The sequence below is a fragment of the Pan paniscus genome, chromosome 20 (assembly GCF_029289425.2).
Source record: "Pan paniscus chromosome 20, NHGRI_mPanPan1-v2.0_pri, whole genome shotgun sequence".
NCBI lineage: Eukaryota > Metazoa > Chordata > Mammalia > Primates > Hominidae > Pan > Pan paniscus.
In genome coordinates, this window is record NC_073269.2 from 57,493,009 (window position 1) to 57,509,158 (window position 16,150).

Here is a 16,150-nt window from a genome sequence, read left to right on the forward strand (position 1 = left end):
GGGTCTTCCTTTCAACCTGCCTCCCACGCGAAGAAAAGTCGGTGTTTCCCTTCTGGGAACTGTTGTGAATTTCTCTTTATCTGTGAACTGTTTTGGTTTTGTTTTTAATTGCTCTGTACTCCCTCTGAATCAAGGCTTCTACCACTGCCGGTGAAAACCACAAAGGGACCTGCTTGAGGCGCCATCCTGGCCAAGAGAGCAAACCTGCAGGAGGTTTGGAAATGGACTCAGTCTCTGCAAAAGCGTGTGCACTATTAGGGGATGAACTGTGTCACAGCCAGGGGCACAAAGCTCGTGTTGTAGGTGATCCAGGAGACGTGAGTTCCCAGAGATTGTTTTGTGCATTCATTTGCACACTGTTGTCGGGGTTGGACTTGTGTTTCAGGCTTCAATGTGAGGCTCGTGATATGCATGTCCTGTTTATCAGTAAAAAAAGTTATCAAAGTGGTTGAATCCTGTGACTTGGCAAGTATGTGAGAATCCAGTACACATGACTCTTCAACTTCTTCCTTTAATGTCACTTTTATAGGAAATAGAAGTAACCAATATGACAGTTCTCAAAAAAATAAAACAAAATAAAAATTAGGTCCTGAGCGGGAAAACCAAATGAAAAAAGTGGAAACAGGGCACCTGGAAATCTAAGGCTTTGCTGTGCTTTTCTGTGTTTCCCAATTTTCCCAACAGTGAGCTTTGATTTTTGTGTTTTTGTTTGTTTTCTTGCTTGTTTTATAACCAGGTCAAAACAATGTAAGCAAATATAAAAATAAATAAATAATAAACTAAAGGAAACATAAAGTGAGTGCTGGGTGAGAGGTGCCTCTGTTCCCCTGATTAAGGCGCCCTTTGTGCCTTGGGGCAGCTGCCTGGATTTGACCTGGACCCTCTACTTGCTGGCCTGTGTGGTGCTGAGCAGCTCACCCGGGCTTCTCTGTGGCCTGGGTAGAGCCGGCCCTCTTGAGAGTCACTCTGAGGCCTGCAGAGACAGGATGGGTCCAGTTCCCAGTGCACAGCAGGTGCCAGCAGGTGTGTTGGTGTCAGGTGTGTTGGCTTCTTAGGGCTTCCATATCAAATTCCCACAAACTTGGTGACTTAAAGCCACAGAAATTTATTCTTTGACGTTATGAAGGCCAAATGTCCCAAGTCATGGTGTCATTGGGCTGTCTCCCTCGGAAAGTGCTGGGAAGACTCTTCCTGGCGTCTTCTAGCTTCTGGGGGCTGTGGCAGCAAAACCCCAACCTCTGCCTCCGCTGTCACGTGGCCTTTCTCCCTATGTGTGTCTTGTGTTCAATTTCCCTCATTGCGTTAGGACACCAGTCATGGCACTTAGGGCCCACCTCATCCAGTATGACCTCCTATTAACTTTGCTACATCTGCAAAGACTATTTCCAAATAAAGCCACAGACATAGATACTGGGGGTTAGGACTTGAACATATCTCTCTGGGGGACAAGATTCAACCCACAACAACTCCATTATCAGGATGATGAGACCCTCTGATGTTTCCTGTGTCCATCTCCAGCCCCTCCCTCTGTCCCTCCTGAGCTGCTGAATGTCATCTCCACAGGACATCCTGGATACTCTCGAAAGGCCAGCATGGGAATCCAACCTCATTGTTCCTATCTCAGCCCTGCCCCAAATCCTAGAGAGAAATGGAAACACCTCAATACACTATCATACAAATATGTTCACAGCAGCTGTCTTGATAATTGCCACAACCAAAACAGTATCAATGAATAGGAAAAAATAAGGGAATGAATTGTGATTTGCTCCTACAATGCAATGGTGTCCTACTCAGCAATAAAGAGGAAAAGATGCTGACACACACAGCATGGATGAATCTCAAAACATGCAACGCGGCCGGGTGCAGTGGCTCATGCCTGTAATCCCAGCACTTTGGGAGGCTGAGGTGGGTGGATCACAAGGTCAGGAGATCGAGACTATCCTGGCCAACATGGTGAAACCATGTCTCTACCAAAAATACAAAAATTAGCTGGGTGTGGTGGCGTGTGCCTGTAGTTCCAGCTACTCAGGAGGCTGAGGCAGGAGAATCACTTGAACTCGGGAGGTGGAGGCTGCAGTGAGCCGAGATCACGCCACTGCACTCCAGCCTGGGAGACAGAGTGAACCTCTGTCTTCAACAACAACAACAACAACAACGCAACACTGAGTGAAAAACAAAAGACACAAGAATACACACTGGGTGTTGCCAATTATATGAAGTTCAAGGGACATGGAAAATAATATCTGGTGATAGGAATCAGAAAGTGGAGGCTCTCAGGGCTAGGGATTGACTGGGAAGGACACCAGGATCTTTCTGGAGTGAAGGAAAGTTTCTCTATCCTTGATTGAGGAGGTGGTTACACAGGGGTGCATGCTTGGCAACACTCATGGCATGGCACATGTAAGAGCTGCGTGATTCAACTGAAAAGCTAACGCTATTTTTAAATTTCAAAGAACAATGTGTTAGCCTGTTTTCACCTGCTATTAAGAAATACCCAAGACTGAGTAATTTATAAATAAAAGAGGTGTAATTGACTCACAGTTCCACATGGCGAGGGAGGCCCCAGGAAACTTACAATCATGGCGGAAGGGGAACCAGGCACATCTTACATGGTGGCAGGCAAGAGAGAAGAGCAGGGGAAACCACCACTTACAAAACCATCAGATCTCGTGATAACTCACTCACTATCAGGAGAACAGCATGGGGGAACCACCCTCATGATCCTATCACCTCCCACCAGGTCCCTCCCCCAACACATGGGGATTATAATTCTGATTACAGTTCTAGATAAGATTTGGGTGGGGACACAGCCAAACCATATCAAACAAACAACCTGCAATAAAAAAAAATGTTTTAAATTGGGGGTAAACAAAATAAGTACAGACCCGCCATACAGGTTGGGCAGGGGGTCCCGGCCTTCATCTCCTCAGTGCACCTGTCTTGTTCCCGAGACTCTAGGCCATTGCTGCTCCCTCTTTTGTAAAAGTCAATGCCCTCAAGGAATTTATTTCCTGAAAACTTATGGCTAAGGGGTGCCCAGCCTGCTGATTGCTTGACTCAGTGCTAGATGAGAGAAGAGACCTCAGAATCGGACAGGCTTTAAATTCCAGCCGTGCCCTGAGTAGTTGAGTGGCCTTGAGAGAGACCCAGTGAGATTTCCACACCCGGATCCATCATGGAACCATCAAGTCACAATGATTAGCACACCCATCTGCGCAAATATTTATCTGTCTTTGTGAGACCATTTAAAATCTTTTAGCTCCTTGAAAATATTCAATGCAAGCTGGGTGCGGTGGCTCATGCCTGAAATCCCAGCACTTTGGGAGGCCAAGGCAGGCAGATCACTTGAGGTCAGGAGTTTGAGACTAGCCTGGCCCACTTATAGTGAAACCCCGTCTCTACTAAAAACTACAAAAATTAGCTGGGCGTGGTGGCACACGCCTGTAGTCCCAGCTACTTGGGAAGCTGAGGCAGGAGAATCGTTTGAACCCGGGAGGTGGAGGTTGCAGTGAGCAGAGATCGAACCACTGCACTCCAGCCTGGGCAACAGAGCGAAACTCCATCTCTCAAAGAAAAAAAAATATTCAGTGCATGATTCTGTCATTTGAGAGAACATGGATGAACCTAGGGGATATTTTTTTTGTGTGAAATGAGCCAGGCACAGAGAGGCAAGTACCACATGACCTCATCTCTATGTGGAATCTAAAATAGTCAATCTCAGAGAGGTCGAGAGGAGAATGGTGGGTAGTAGAAGCTAGAGGCAGGGATGGGTCCCTGGTAGCCGGGGAAAGGGGAGACATTGGTCCAAGTTTTGGTTAGACAGGAGGAGGGAGCCCTGGTGACCTACTGCATAGCATGGGGCTCTAGAGGGTTCTTGTTCTATGAGAATCAGCCTCTGACTTCTTTGCTGGAGGGGTTGTGATTCCTCAAACAGGCCTGAGTCTCTGCAGTTTCTCGCTTGTGGATCTTGATCTCCGAGTATTCACTGTCAGTGGCCTCCTGTCCCTGCGGGTCCTGAGGCTTCACTTTATGGAAGCTGAGGGTTGCATAATGGAGCTCTCCTTCCTCCCCTGACGAGGGGGCAACAGCTGGGGGAGGCTTCTTCGGGGGGTTGCCATCTTTCCAGGATTCAGTCAGAGGTCCCTGCACAGAGAGAGAGAAGGGAGTCAGAACAGAGCAGTGGGGCCAGGATGAGGCAGGGAGAGTCCAGGAAGGAGGCCCAGGAGGTCCGTCCTCCATTCATCCCACCTGCATTTTTGTTGAAGTGTCTTTCATGCTTTCCTCCAACATTTAACACTTACTGAGCACCTGTTTGGTGTTTACTAATCTCATTAACTTCCCGCAACAACTCCATAGTGAGATATTATTATTATCTCCACTTTATAAATATGAAAACTGAGGTCGAAACAGTCAGCACTGCGCCCAAAGTCCCTGTTGCAGCAGGACCCAATCCATCTGTTCCTTCTGACCCCAAAGCCTGGAGTCCTGCTGAGGCCCCCGTGTGTGAGGACCTGAGCCAGTGCTGGATAAACTGTGATGGACATGGTAGGTGTGGGCCCTGACCTCCTGCAGCTCAGTTTTTGTTTTGTTGTGTTTTGTTTTTTGTTTTTTTGAGACAGAGTCTGGCTCTGTTGCCCAGGCTGGAGTGCAGTGGTGCAATCCCAGCTCACTGCACCTCCACCTCCTGGGCTCAAGGGATCATTCCATCTCAGCCCCCCAAGTAGCTGGGACTGCAGGAACTCACCACCATGCCTGGTTAAGTTTTGCATTTTTTTGTAGAGATGGGATCTCATTATGTTGCCCAGGCTGGTCTCAAACTCCTGGGCTCAAGCGATCCTCCTACCTTGGCCTCCCAAAGTGGCAGCTCAGTCTTTAATTGAGGGAGGTGGCAACAAATGACTGTTAAAGAAATGAATATCAGCTTGGGTGCGGTGGCTCATGCCCCTAATCCTAACACTTTGGGAGGCTGAGACGGGCGGATCACAAGGTCAGGAGTTCGAGACCAGCTGGCCAACATGGTGAAACCCCGTCTCTACTAAAAATACAAAAATTAGCCTGGCTTGGTGGCGCGTGCCTGTAATCCTGGCTACTTGGGAGGCTGAGGCAGGATAATTGCTTGAACCTGGGAGGCAGAGGTTGCAGTGAGCCGAGATTGCCCCACTGCACTCCAGCCTAGGTGACAGAGCAAGATTCTGCCTCAAGAAAAAAATAAAAATTAGAAATGAGTATCTACATGTAAATTATGATACAACGGGCAAAACGAGAGTAAATGAGAGAGAATTACAGGGCCTTGATTGAGACATGATACCTGCCCTGGGGAAGCTCACAGGTTAGTGGCGTAAGGACGACAAGCCGGTCAAAGAAATCAGGTCCCGCCAATAGGAAAAATAATGAGAGGGGTCAGGATGGCTGGGGCCAGGGAGAAGAGATGCCAGCTATTCTTGGGGAGGAAAAATGGAGGAGAGATGGTGAATCAGGGCTATAGAGAAGAAAAGGAGGAGAGAGAGGAGATAACTCCTACTCAGTGCCTGGCCTGGGAAAAATTGGGGGTAGGGACTGCCATGCTGTCAGCAAGATGGGGGAGTCCTGTAGAAGCCGGCCTGTGGGAAGGAAGAGGAGACGAGGAAGTGACTTTGGCCATACCAAAGAGAGCAATCCTGGGGGCCATCCTGTGGGAGGTGTCCAGGCTGGATGCTCGGTGTGGAGACGCCCACATCACTCACCTGAGAGGCCGAGCCCCTGATGGCCTTTGCATCTTCCATGCCTGTATCCCCCACGCCCGCTGCTGGCCTTGCCGATTTCTTCCCGCAGGACCTCACTCTGAGTGAAGAGACCAGAGAGCCTTTCAGTGTGGTCAGATCGGGGTGCAGTGGGCAGACCAACCCCTGCCCTGTATTTCCTACTGGGGGCTTGAGGGGTGACCGAGGTGCAACGGCGGTGGTCCAGTTCCAGAGACCCCAACGGTGAAAATAGAGGCTCCTGCCTCCTGGATGGTGGGGCCCGAGGTTGCTACAGATGTGGAGCCCCACAAACAAGGACGCTCGTGAAATGCTCACCGTGCACCCGTGAGCTCATTCTTGCCCCAAGCTCTGGACCCATCCAGGTCCTTCCAGCTCTGGCTTCAGGGATTCTGTTCCCAGCCTGCCCTGCCCCAGGTCTCTCTCTCCCTCCCCAGGGTCAATGCTCACATGATGAAGATGATGCAGAAGGACAGGAAGGCCAGGGCTGTGGCTCCAGCTCCCCCGACTGCTGCCAGTGTCACTTGTGATACAGGTCTTGAGGTGCCTGCAGATGGATTGGAGTTGCTTTGGGGATTTATATCACGGAGAAGTGGGTCTCTTCCCCTCCCACTCTCTGCAGGGCCCTAGACTTCCATTCCCCTCTTCTCCTTCCCAGACACAGAATACGAATGGGAGGGAGGAAAGGAGACTACTTCTGAGGCCAGTGAGGCATGAGAGTGCTGGATGCAGCTTGTCTTGCCTTTATTTACAATTTTGATATTGTGTTCTTGTGGAATCATTTTGCATTCAATTTTATTTTTTTCAAAAGATCATGGCATTGCAATATTACTTTACTTGCTTTCTGAGTTGGGTTTTTCTTTGGCTTCTTAAATTTGGTGCCAAGGCAAGTGCCTCATGTGCCTCATCCTAGTCTAAGCACTGCAAAGCAAGGCGCTTGTCCCTCCAAACACACCTGTCCGGGCCCCAGCTCCTCCCCTCCAAGACCCACTCCTCCCCTCTCCCCATCCCGCACCCCTTTCCTGGCAGGGAGAGGACAGTGATGCTCTGGGTCGCAGGGAAGTTCCAGGCCTCACAGCTGAGCACAGACCAGAGCTGAGCTCCCCCTTGAAGCTCAGGGGCAGTGGGTGGTCCATGAGGGTGGGGCAGGTGTGTTCTCCTCCTCCAGCCCCTCCCTTACCCACCTGTGCCCTCATTCTGCAGGGAGAGGCTCAGGGAAATGTGCTGGGAGCCCTGAGCGTTCTGAGCTCGGCAGGTGAATTCCCCTTCATCCCTCACATGCACTGGAGGCAGCTCCAGCAGCCCAGGGTTTGAGGACCGTGAGGGGCACAGGGTCAGGCTCCCCCGGGTCCAGCTCAGCCTGGCAGGGGGATTGCTGTTGACAGCACAGATCAGGCGCAGAGACTGGCCCTCCAGGACTGAAAGAGATGAGCCATTTCCCAGGGCTGTGGATGCTGCAGAGAAAGAGACAGAGGGTCATCCCATTACTGGGTATATACCCAAAGGACTATAAATCATGCTGCTATAAAGACACATGCACATGTATGCTTATTGTGGCACTATTTACAATAGCAAAGACTTGGAACCAACCCAAATGTCCAACAATGATAGACTGGATTAAGAAAATGTGGCACATATACACCATGGAATACTATGCAGCCACAAAAAATAGATGAGTTCATGTCCTTTGTAGGGACATGGATGAAGCTGGAAACCATCATTCTCAGCAAACTATTGCAAGGACAAAAAAACAAACACCGCATGTTCTCACTCATAAGTGGGAACTGAACAATGAGAACACATGGACACAGGAAGGGGAACATCACACACTGGGGACTGTTGTGGGGTGGGGGGAGGGGGGAGGGATAGCATTAGGAGATATACCTAATGCTAAATGACAAGTTACTGGGTGCAGCACACCAACATGGCACATGTATACATATGTAACAAACCTGCACATTGTGCACATGTATCCTAAAACTTAAAGTATAATAATAATAATAATAATAATAAAAGGAGACAGAGGGTCAGAGAGACAAATGGATCCAGAGAAAGAGGAAGGACACAGAAAGAGACTAGTGAGAGGGACTGACACACAGACATAGACTGAAGTGCAGGAAAATGCACACTCAGTGCTGGGAATGTAAACTTGTCCACTTTTAATTGAGAACAACTTCACTGCATCTTTCAAAATTAGAAACAACATACGACACTGGTATATTTTGCTTTTAGGAATTTATCCCATACACTTAGATATTCCTGTGGAAGTAGATACAAGACTATCCACTGCACAGTTTCTGCAGAAGGATATTTGTGCCATGATTTTCCTTAAGGGATGCCACAAAGTCAGAGTCCATCTGTGCAGTGAAATCACACACAGTCCTAGAGGATGGGGCGGACAGTCTCACTACGATGTCAAACCACCTCTGAGATCCTCCAGGTGCACAAACCAAGACTCAGGGCAGCCTGGACGGACGCTGGTCAATTCCGTGGAGGGGGATGGGCACTGGAGGACAGACTTTGCTGTGCATTTTGAATTTCTGCCCATGTGACTGTATCATCTGTGCAGAAGTACTTAGATCGAAACTACTGGGAAAACAGAAAGATCAGACAGAGGAAGTATTCAGGAGATGCCTGACAAGAAACTTGAAAGTCTGGTCCCAAAATAAAAACGAACAAAAACCAAGAAAATTGGGTTCTTATCCAGCTGTGTGAATGTCACCCTGTCCTTGCTGTGGGGCCAAGGAGGGGGTGTGTGGAGGAGTCTAAGGGGAGCAGGGACAGGATGGGGACAGGGGCTCAGATGGTCACGCGGGCTGGAGATGTGGGCTCTTGTGCCCTGGGCTCACGCACAGTGGCAGCTCTGTTTCCCAAAGTGAGTCCAGGATGAGGAGAGACCCAGCCCCATCCTGAGCTGAAGGTCCTGCTCCCCCAACCCCAGGGAGGGGGCTCTGTCCTACCTGTGGCATCTCCTTGGAAGACAGTCATGGTCAAGTTCCAAGGAGGGTCTGGGACAGAAAGACATGAAGACCCACATTACTATAAGGACTGGGGACATTGGCCCTGTCTTCCCAGGAGCTGCAAATACAGGGAAAATGGAGTCGGCATTCTCCTGACCCCACTCCCAGCCCAGATTCTGGGACCCAGAACCCAGCGTCCAGGCTTGAACCCCATCCCCTGCCCTCAGGAACACCTCCCAACCCATGAGGGACCTGGGCTTCTTGGTCCAGCACTCACAGGACACATTGAGGCGGACGGTACTGGTCGTGGTCACACCTGTCCCAGGCAAGGTCACCTGACAGGCGAGGCTGGTGCCGTGGTCCTGGGGCTTTGGGATAAGGGTGAGCACTGAGGAGCGGGCAGTAGTGGGGCCCGGGGAGGACACGGAGGCCCCAATCCAGGAGATCATGGGGGGCGTCCCCTGCTTACAGGCCCAGGGCACAGAGCAGGTCAGGTTCCTGGGGTGGCCAGACTCTAGGGTCCCTCGGATGAGGATGTCAGGCCTATGGGTCAGGGCTGGTGAAGATGGGGACACAGGATCAGGAGGAGGTATTTCAGGTGCAGCCCTGGAGGAACCTCAAGCTCTGGTCCAGCTCCTCCCCGGAGACCGACTTATTTCAATCCCAACCCCCTCCCAGGCCCCATCCCAGCCCTGCCTTTCAGCCCCCCACGACCTTCCCCTGTGGCCTGTCCTGGAGCCCGTGCCTTACCTGTCACAAACACAGACAGCTGCTTAGCTTTGTAATTCAACTGTGATTTGTAACTCCATTTCATGCTTCCTCTCTCTAGCCGAAAGAAATATGACCCCTTATCCCTCTTCCTGGCGTCTCTGATGCTCAGGGAGCAGTCGTTGCTCCAAATGTCCCCAAGGAGTTGGAATCGGCCCTGGGTCTCTGCCTGCACTTCTCTGTCTGGGTTGTTTGTGGCCACTGGAGCGTCTTGGTATGGTCTGTCTCCTGCCCGGAACCAGTAGCCATGAACTGGGTCAGAGTCAGTCCAGCCATCCTGGGGGTAGGAGAAGAAGCAGGGCACATGGACACACAGGCCCTCCTGCACCGTCACCAGCTCCTGCACTTGCAGCAAGTAACCATCCCCATATTGTCTGTCTCCCTCCATCCCCTTTGTCCCCCAGAGCAGGGGCAGCAGCAGCAGCAGCAGCAGCATGTCTGGGTTTGGAGGCGCCAGGGCCGCCAGGGAACGTCTGTTCCTCAGGGTTCTTCTCTCAGAAACTGAGGTCTCAAGACTTAGGGGAGGTCCTGCAGGAGGTGGGGGTGAAGTCAGAAAAGTGACCTCCTCAGAGGAGGAACTTCACACACAGACACTGTCAGGGCCGGGTCAGTCCTGGGAGATCCACTGTCCACCACCCCATTTCCACTCCTGGGAACCCTGAGGCCAGAGAGGGTGAGAAACTCATCCAGATTCCCACCCTATGCAGGGCCCAACCTCTTTCTTGCTTCCCGGACTTGCCCTTCCATTTGGGTAACATTTTCTGCAAGGTGAAATTGGGTCCCATCTGGCCAGACCCCTGAATCACCCCTGGGGCTGTCACTGTTTGTGGAGGTCATACCAGCCAAAGGTGGAACTCAGGGCCATGAGAGACTGGGGTGCAGGTGAGGTGAGCAGGCAGCCTCTCCTCCCTCTCTCAGCAGCAACGAAGTGGGCACCTCCTCTTTACACAACGAGGTCAACAGAGCAGAGCCAGACACTGTCCTCAAGGAGTCACTGTGCAGAGGGGAGACACGGAGGCTCCTGACGTCTGAGCTCCCCAGGACGGGAGCTTCAGTGGGGGGCACAGGCAAGGTGGGGTCGTTCTCCCCTAGGTCAGGGGTTCAGTCTCAGGAGGCCTGAGCAGAGGGACACGGGGCTGTGGAGGTGAGGATTCTGCATGTTGATACACATGAAGGACGGGGGGCGGGGGGAAGCCTGGCTCGCAGGGGGCCTGGGAAACTGAGGCTGTAACTGTTGTACTGTGGGGTTTGGAAGGGAGAAATGTCAGAAGGGAAAGGGTCAATTTGAAAAGGGCACACACTTCTCCCTTTGTTGCAGCTATCTGGGTATCAGAATGGGTTTCTTCACCACCCATATCTTACTCAGCCACACTTCCCCTGGTTACTGCACAGCAGGCGGGGTCTGTCGGCCCTGGGGCTTTGCTCCTGCAGGCTCTGCTTCCAGGGGTCCAGGTGAACAGGTGTCATGGAACGAGGACACCAGCCCTGGGGTGTGCACCTTCAGCGATGGGCAGGATTTCTTGAGAGAAGAAATGTGCACCTGAATTCAACAGATGATGATGATGATGATGATGATGATGATTATTATTATTATTATTATTATTATTATTTGAGACAGAGTCTCTCTCTGTCGCCAGGCTGGAGTGCAGTGGCGCGATCCCGGCTCACTGCAACCTCTGACTCCCTGGTTCAAGCGATTCTCCTGCCTCAGCCTCCCAAGTAGCTAGGATTACAGGCATACGCCACCACGTCCAGCTAATTTTTGTATTTTTAGTAGAGCCGGGGTTTCACCATGTTGACCAGGATGGTCTGGATCTCCTGACCTCATGATCCACCCACCTCAGCCTCCCAAAGTGCTGGGATTACAGGTGTGAGCCACCGTGCCTGGCCTCAACAGATTATTTTAAACTGTGTGGCTGGGGGCTGGGAAGAAGTTAAGGGGGATCCTGGGAGGCGGAGCCTCCTTAGACTCAGGTCAATTTTCTTGAAACATTTTTTGGGGGGTAAATATAAGAAATATAGATAAAAACAACCCCCAAAGAAGACCTCAGTGATTTACATACAACGAGCCCCCTCCTAGAAATGGCACATTGACAAAGTCCCCAGCGCTGCTCATTTGTTTCTCCTTCTTATTGGTCACACCCCACTCCCTCCCAAACAATCCCCTAGCCTCACTTTGGTGCAAATTGCCTCAATGCTTTTCTATGTAGTTTTATTATCTGAGCAGGCTGCATTTACTAAGCTTTTGCACGTTTTTCTGAAGACTTTGTATACACAGAAAATCAAACTCGACTTTCTTCCACTCAGCTTCATGGATCTGCCCGTCTCCTATCTTCCCCTCATTACTTAAAACCTGGAGTAGATCATTCGGCTGTGATAATTGAGAAGGGAAGGTGCAGGGCTTGGGTGTGCATAGCCGACTCCCACCCCCATCACCAATGCTTGCATTTGTAGCTGGTATCTCATCCTGCAGCCACTTCCCCCTCCTGGGCCTCCTATCCTTGCCCAGTAGAGACAGCTGCAGTATCTCAATAGTCAGAAGGGCCGAGCCATGGCACAGGTCTTTTCCATGGTCCCCAAGTGGTAACTGAAGCCTTCAGTGAAGACTCCTGTGCAGGCCTTGCTCTCCAGCAACTTAGCCGGGCTGGAACTACAATTCCCAGAATCCCCTTCCCTGTTTGCTTCCTAGAGAAAGTTCACCACAAGGGAAGGGGGAAGTTGGAGCAGCAGCCCTGAGGGGTCCGTGTAGGGGCAGGAGCTGTTGCAGCTCTCACATATTGACGCTGACCACTGGCCCATCTCATAGGGAGACACGATAGCCGCTCACTTGTTCACCTGCTGGACGGCAAGGAGGGCGTGTGGGACACCACGGGCTATGCCTCAGGGAGCAGAGAATCATTGAATCCTGACATGGGGATTGGTGACCCACATGGACACAGGTGGCCCAGAGAGACACATACAGTGACAGGCAAGGGATCCATAAAATGGCATCCCAAATAGTTCTCTCATCCTAAGACGATGTCCCAGGGTCTCTTTGACCTGACAACTAGCGCCATTCACCTTTTCAGGGGAGACCCAGCTTCCCAGGGCAAAGGGAAGGACATAGCGCATCTCAGTACCCAGAATGCCCAATGCTTGGGTGTGTGTGTATGTGTGTGTGTGTGTGATTGAGAGAGAGAGAGAGACAGAGAGAGAGAGAGACCCTGTGTGTGAGGGAGAGGGAGTGTCTGTGTGTACCTGTGTGTTTCTGTGTATGAGCTGAGCACTGCCTCCTTGGGCAGTGTGACAGTTAATTTGATGTGTCAGCTTCACTGCCCTGGGAACCCCCATTCGTGTGTCCTTTCTTAACCTCATTCCTTACCCTTCACATGCACATAGAGCATTTCTGTAATTACATTCACATAGATCTCTCTTTTCTCCCTAAAGAGGTCTGTCCCTGCATCTCGCCTCTGTGTGTCTCTGACGTCCAGAAAGCAGGTGCTGGCCTGGAGTCTGAAGCAGGTGGAATTGGCTCTGGGTCTCCTCCTGCTCTTTTCCAACTAGATTGCCTCCAGCCACTTGAGGATCCTGATGGAAATGTCCCCTTTCTGGGACAGTAGCCTTGGACAGGGCTGGAGTCATACAGGGGTGGAAGATGGAGCAGTGCGTAGTCACAGAAACCCTCCTGCACCTGCACCAACTCTGGGGCTTCCCGCCGGGATCTCATATCCTGAGCCAGATCCCCTGTGGGGAAATGAGGGTCAGCCCAGCCCAGCCCCATGGTTCCTCTCCCTGAGGCCCATTCTCCTGCCCACAGCAGGGGCAGCAGCTATTGCAGCGTGAGCTTCTTTAGGGTGAGCCTTGGTGTCGCAGGGCCCTAGAAGGGCCCCACAGGAAGCCTGGGGGTAAGATCAGAAAAATAACTGACCACAAAAGAGGACCTTGGCCCCGACACTGCCAGAGCTGTCAGGGCTCCTGGGGAGTGGCCATTTCTACTTTCCGGACGGGTCTTCAGTGTGGGCCACACACAGCAGGGAGGCCCCGACCCACAGCTGCAGGCTCTCTGCCCACAGCCTTTCCCTCCCGCAGCACTGTCCACACCAGGGAAGCAGGCACTGCCTGTCCATTACAGCTTCTAGGTGCTCGGGAGGGTAAGTCCTGCCAGAGCTGGGACTCAGGAGGGGCTGGCGGAGGAACCACGAGGCATGAGAGATGGGGAGGGGTCCCCCGAGGCGGGAGAGGTGATGTTTAATGAATGAGCACAACCACCACATCAGGAGCATCTCCTCCTTTCAGGGGGGTGGAGGCAAAGGGGAGAGTGTGACAGACTCTGTCTCCTTCCATGGGAAGTTCCCTAATGAACGAGGGGGCAGAGGAGCCCTGGGCCACCCCAGCTCCTGTTAGTAAGGGCTGTGATGCTTGAAACACAGGCAGGGCTTGTGGAACCCCGAGGGCCCTGTGCAGCTAGAAGGTGCGGTCTCAGGTATACTCGGGCAGAGTGGATGGGACCAGGACTCTGAGGTGCTGTGAGCATGTGGCCCCACAGGTGGTCCCCAGCCTTCCTAACCTTCTCAGTGCTCCCTGCCCAGCATGCCTGGTGGTGACTGCACAGCCGAGGCCCTGTGAGCCCAGCATGGGGAGCAAGGCTGAGCCCAAGATGCTAGGGGAGGCCCTGGCTCTGGAGTGTGAGGGTCCTGGGCCCTCTCCCTCCAAGTCTCAGTCTCCTCATCTGTCCCCTGGAGGGATCACAGCACCCACCCCTCAGCCTGAGAGAGAACCCAGCTTGAGGAGGCGACGTTCTCTGCAGACTCAGGCATGGCCAACATGCTCTGTGTCCCTGGGCAGGCCCTAAGCATCCACGTGTCTGGCCCTAACCATTCTTAGGGGTCACTCGGAGTCCTGCCCTCAGTAAGGGGCTCCTGGTGGTCCACACTGCTGTGAGGCTTCCTCAGCTGAGGCCTCGCAGAGAGAGTTCAGGGGTACAGGCTCTGTAGCTGGATGGCTGCTGGCTTGAGCTGGGCTCTGTAAAACCCACGGTGCTGTCTTGGGAGGGGGCTTACCTGCACTGTGCATCGTCGGATGTCCGCACTTACGGGGTGTCAGGGATGAACTGTGTACCCTACAAATTCCTATGCTGAAGTCCTAACCCCCAGCACCTCAGAATGTGACCATATTTGGAGACGAGGACTTATAAAAAGGTGACTAAGTTAAAATGAAGTTGTTAGCTCTCATCCTACATGAGCTGTGTCTTTATGAGAAGGGGTGATTAGGGGTGGAGTGTGGTGGCTCAGGCCTGTAATCCCAGCACTTCCGGAGGCCGACACGGGCAGATGACTTGAGGTCAGGAGTTGGAGACCAGCTTGGCCAGCATGGTGAAACCCCGTCTTTACTAAAAATACAAAAATTATCCAGACGTGGTGGCATGTGCCTGTAATCCCAGCTACTCCAGATGCTGAGGCGGAAGAATTGCTTGAACCCGGGAGACGGTGGCTGCCGTGAGCCAAGATGGTGCCACTGCACTCCAGCCTGGGCAACAGAGTGAGGCTCTGTCTCAGAAAAAAAAAAAAAAAAAAAAGAAGGTGTGATTAGGACAGCGACATACTCGGGAGAAAGACCACGTGGGACACAGAGAGAAGATGCCACCCGCAAGCCACCGAGAGGCCTCAGAAGGAAGCAACGCTGACCACAGCTTGGTCTCAGACTTCCAGCCTCCAGAAGGGTGGGAAAACAAAGGCGTTGTTGAAGCCACTCGGTCTGTGTTCCTTTCTCAAGGCCGCCCTGGCAAGAGAGTCCGTGGAGTGGTCGAGAGGTTTCGATGTGTTCCTGTGAGCACAGCCGGGTGTGGACCGCGGTAGATGCAGAGTCCCACAGGGGTCTGGGACAGCCTGTAACATGGGATGCTCAGAGGATGGAAGGAGAAAAGGGAAGGGAAGGGCTCCTCACCAGAGGAAACCTGTGCTGCTGCCGCCCTGTCTCTGACATCTGCAGGGCTGCCCCCTCCACCCACACTCACCCTCCCTCCCCAGGACCGGGCAGGGCTCTCAGGCGCAGCCCCTCGCTGCCCCTGCACCCTGGGCAGTTGCCTCCCATCTATGGGGCGGAGCCTGGGCGTCTGGGCTGGGCGAGGCGGAGCCTGGAGGGGCACCGGCCACGGGCAGGGGAGACAGAGGCGGGCACAGCCTGGCGGGGTCCGGGCTGAGCCAGCGGGGAGGACGGGCCTGTGGGAGCCCAGCGGAGAGGGCGAGGATCCGCGGGCAGGTGGGACAGGTGAGCTGGGAGGTGAGAGACGGGCAGGGCTGCCTGAAAGGCAAGTTCATCCCAGAGCAGCGAGCAGGGCACAGCCAAAGGCCGTGGGGGCAACAGCGGTGAGAAAAAAAGGCAAAAACTCTGCTTGCAGTGAGCCTGTATCCTAGTGCGGCGGTCACAAAAATATTGTTGAGTAGCAAGAAGTGTTTCGAAAGTGTGCAGTGGGTAAAGTGTGAGAAAATAAAGCAGATTTCATCGAGAAAAAGAGAGACAGAGAGAGAGCGCCCATATCAACCCGAAGTCATTACTCTTCATCACTATTATATTGCATTTTTCCCATCTACTACAGCGTTAACTTAATATAAACTTTATGAAGACATACCTTACGTATAATAAAAAGCACCCATTGTAAGCATACAGTTAAATTAGTTTTGGCAACTGTAAACACCCTGTAACTAT

At 52.3% G+C, this 16,150-nt stretch overlaps 2 protein-coding genes across 3 annotated transcripts in view; one reads left to right on the forward strand and one right to left on the reverse strand.

Annotated features, from left to right (window-relative positions):
• Positions 1 to 2,505: 2,505 nt before the first annotated feature.
• On the reverse strand, positions 2,506 to 9,983 carry LOC103785254 (sialic acid-binding Ig-like lectin 8). 2 transcript variants are annotated; one of them, XM_008966208.4, is made up of 7 exons: positions 9,449 to 9,979; positions 8,976 to 9,254; positions 8,699 to 8,746; positions 6,923 to 7,192; positions 6,189 to 6,285; positions 5,724 to 5,820; positions 2,506 to 4,143 (listed from the first exon to the last, which is right to left on the reverse strand). In XM_008966208.4, exons 1-7 carry the CDS (start codon positions 9,900 to 9,902, stop codon positions 3,889 to 3,891), a joined length of 1,500 nt encoding a protein of 499 aa, XP_008964456.1. In that variant the 5' UTR covers positions 9,903 to 9,979; the 3' UTR covers positions 2,506 to 3,888. The 2 variants fall into 2 exon arrangements, with proteins under 2 accessions (XP_008964456.1, XP_034800996.1); XM_034945105.3 differs by lacking the exon at positions 8,976 to 9,254 and having other exon boundaries at positions 9,449 to 9,983.
• Positions 9,984 to 10,329: 346 nt separating this feature from the next.
• CEACAM18 (CEA cell adhesion molecule 18) overlaps positions 10,330 to 16,150 on the forward strand; it is a 31,829-nt gene continuing 26,008 nt past the window's right edge. The window contains 3 exon segments of the mRNA XM_063599705.1: positions 10,330 to 10,348; positions 12,273 to 12,386; positions 15,434 to 15,712. Coding sequence (XP_063455775.1) covers positions 10,330 to 10,348; positions 12,273 to 12,386; positions 15,434 to 15,712 — 412 coding nt within the window.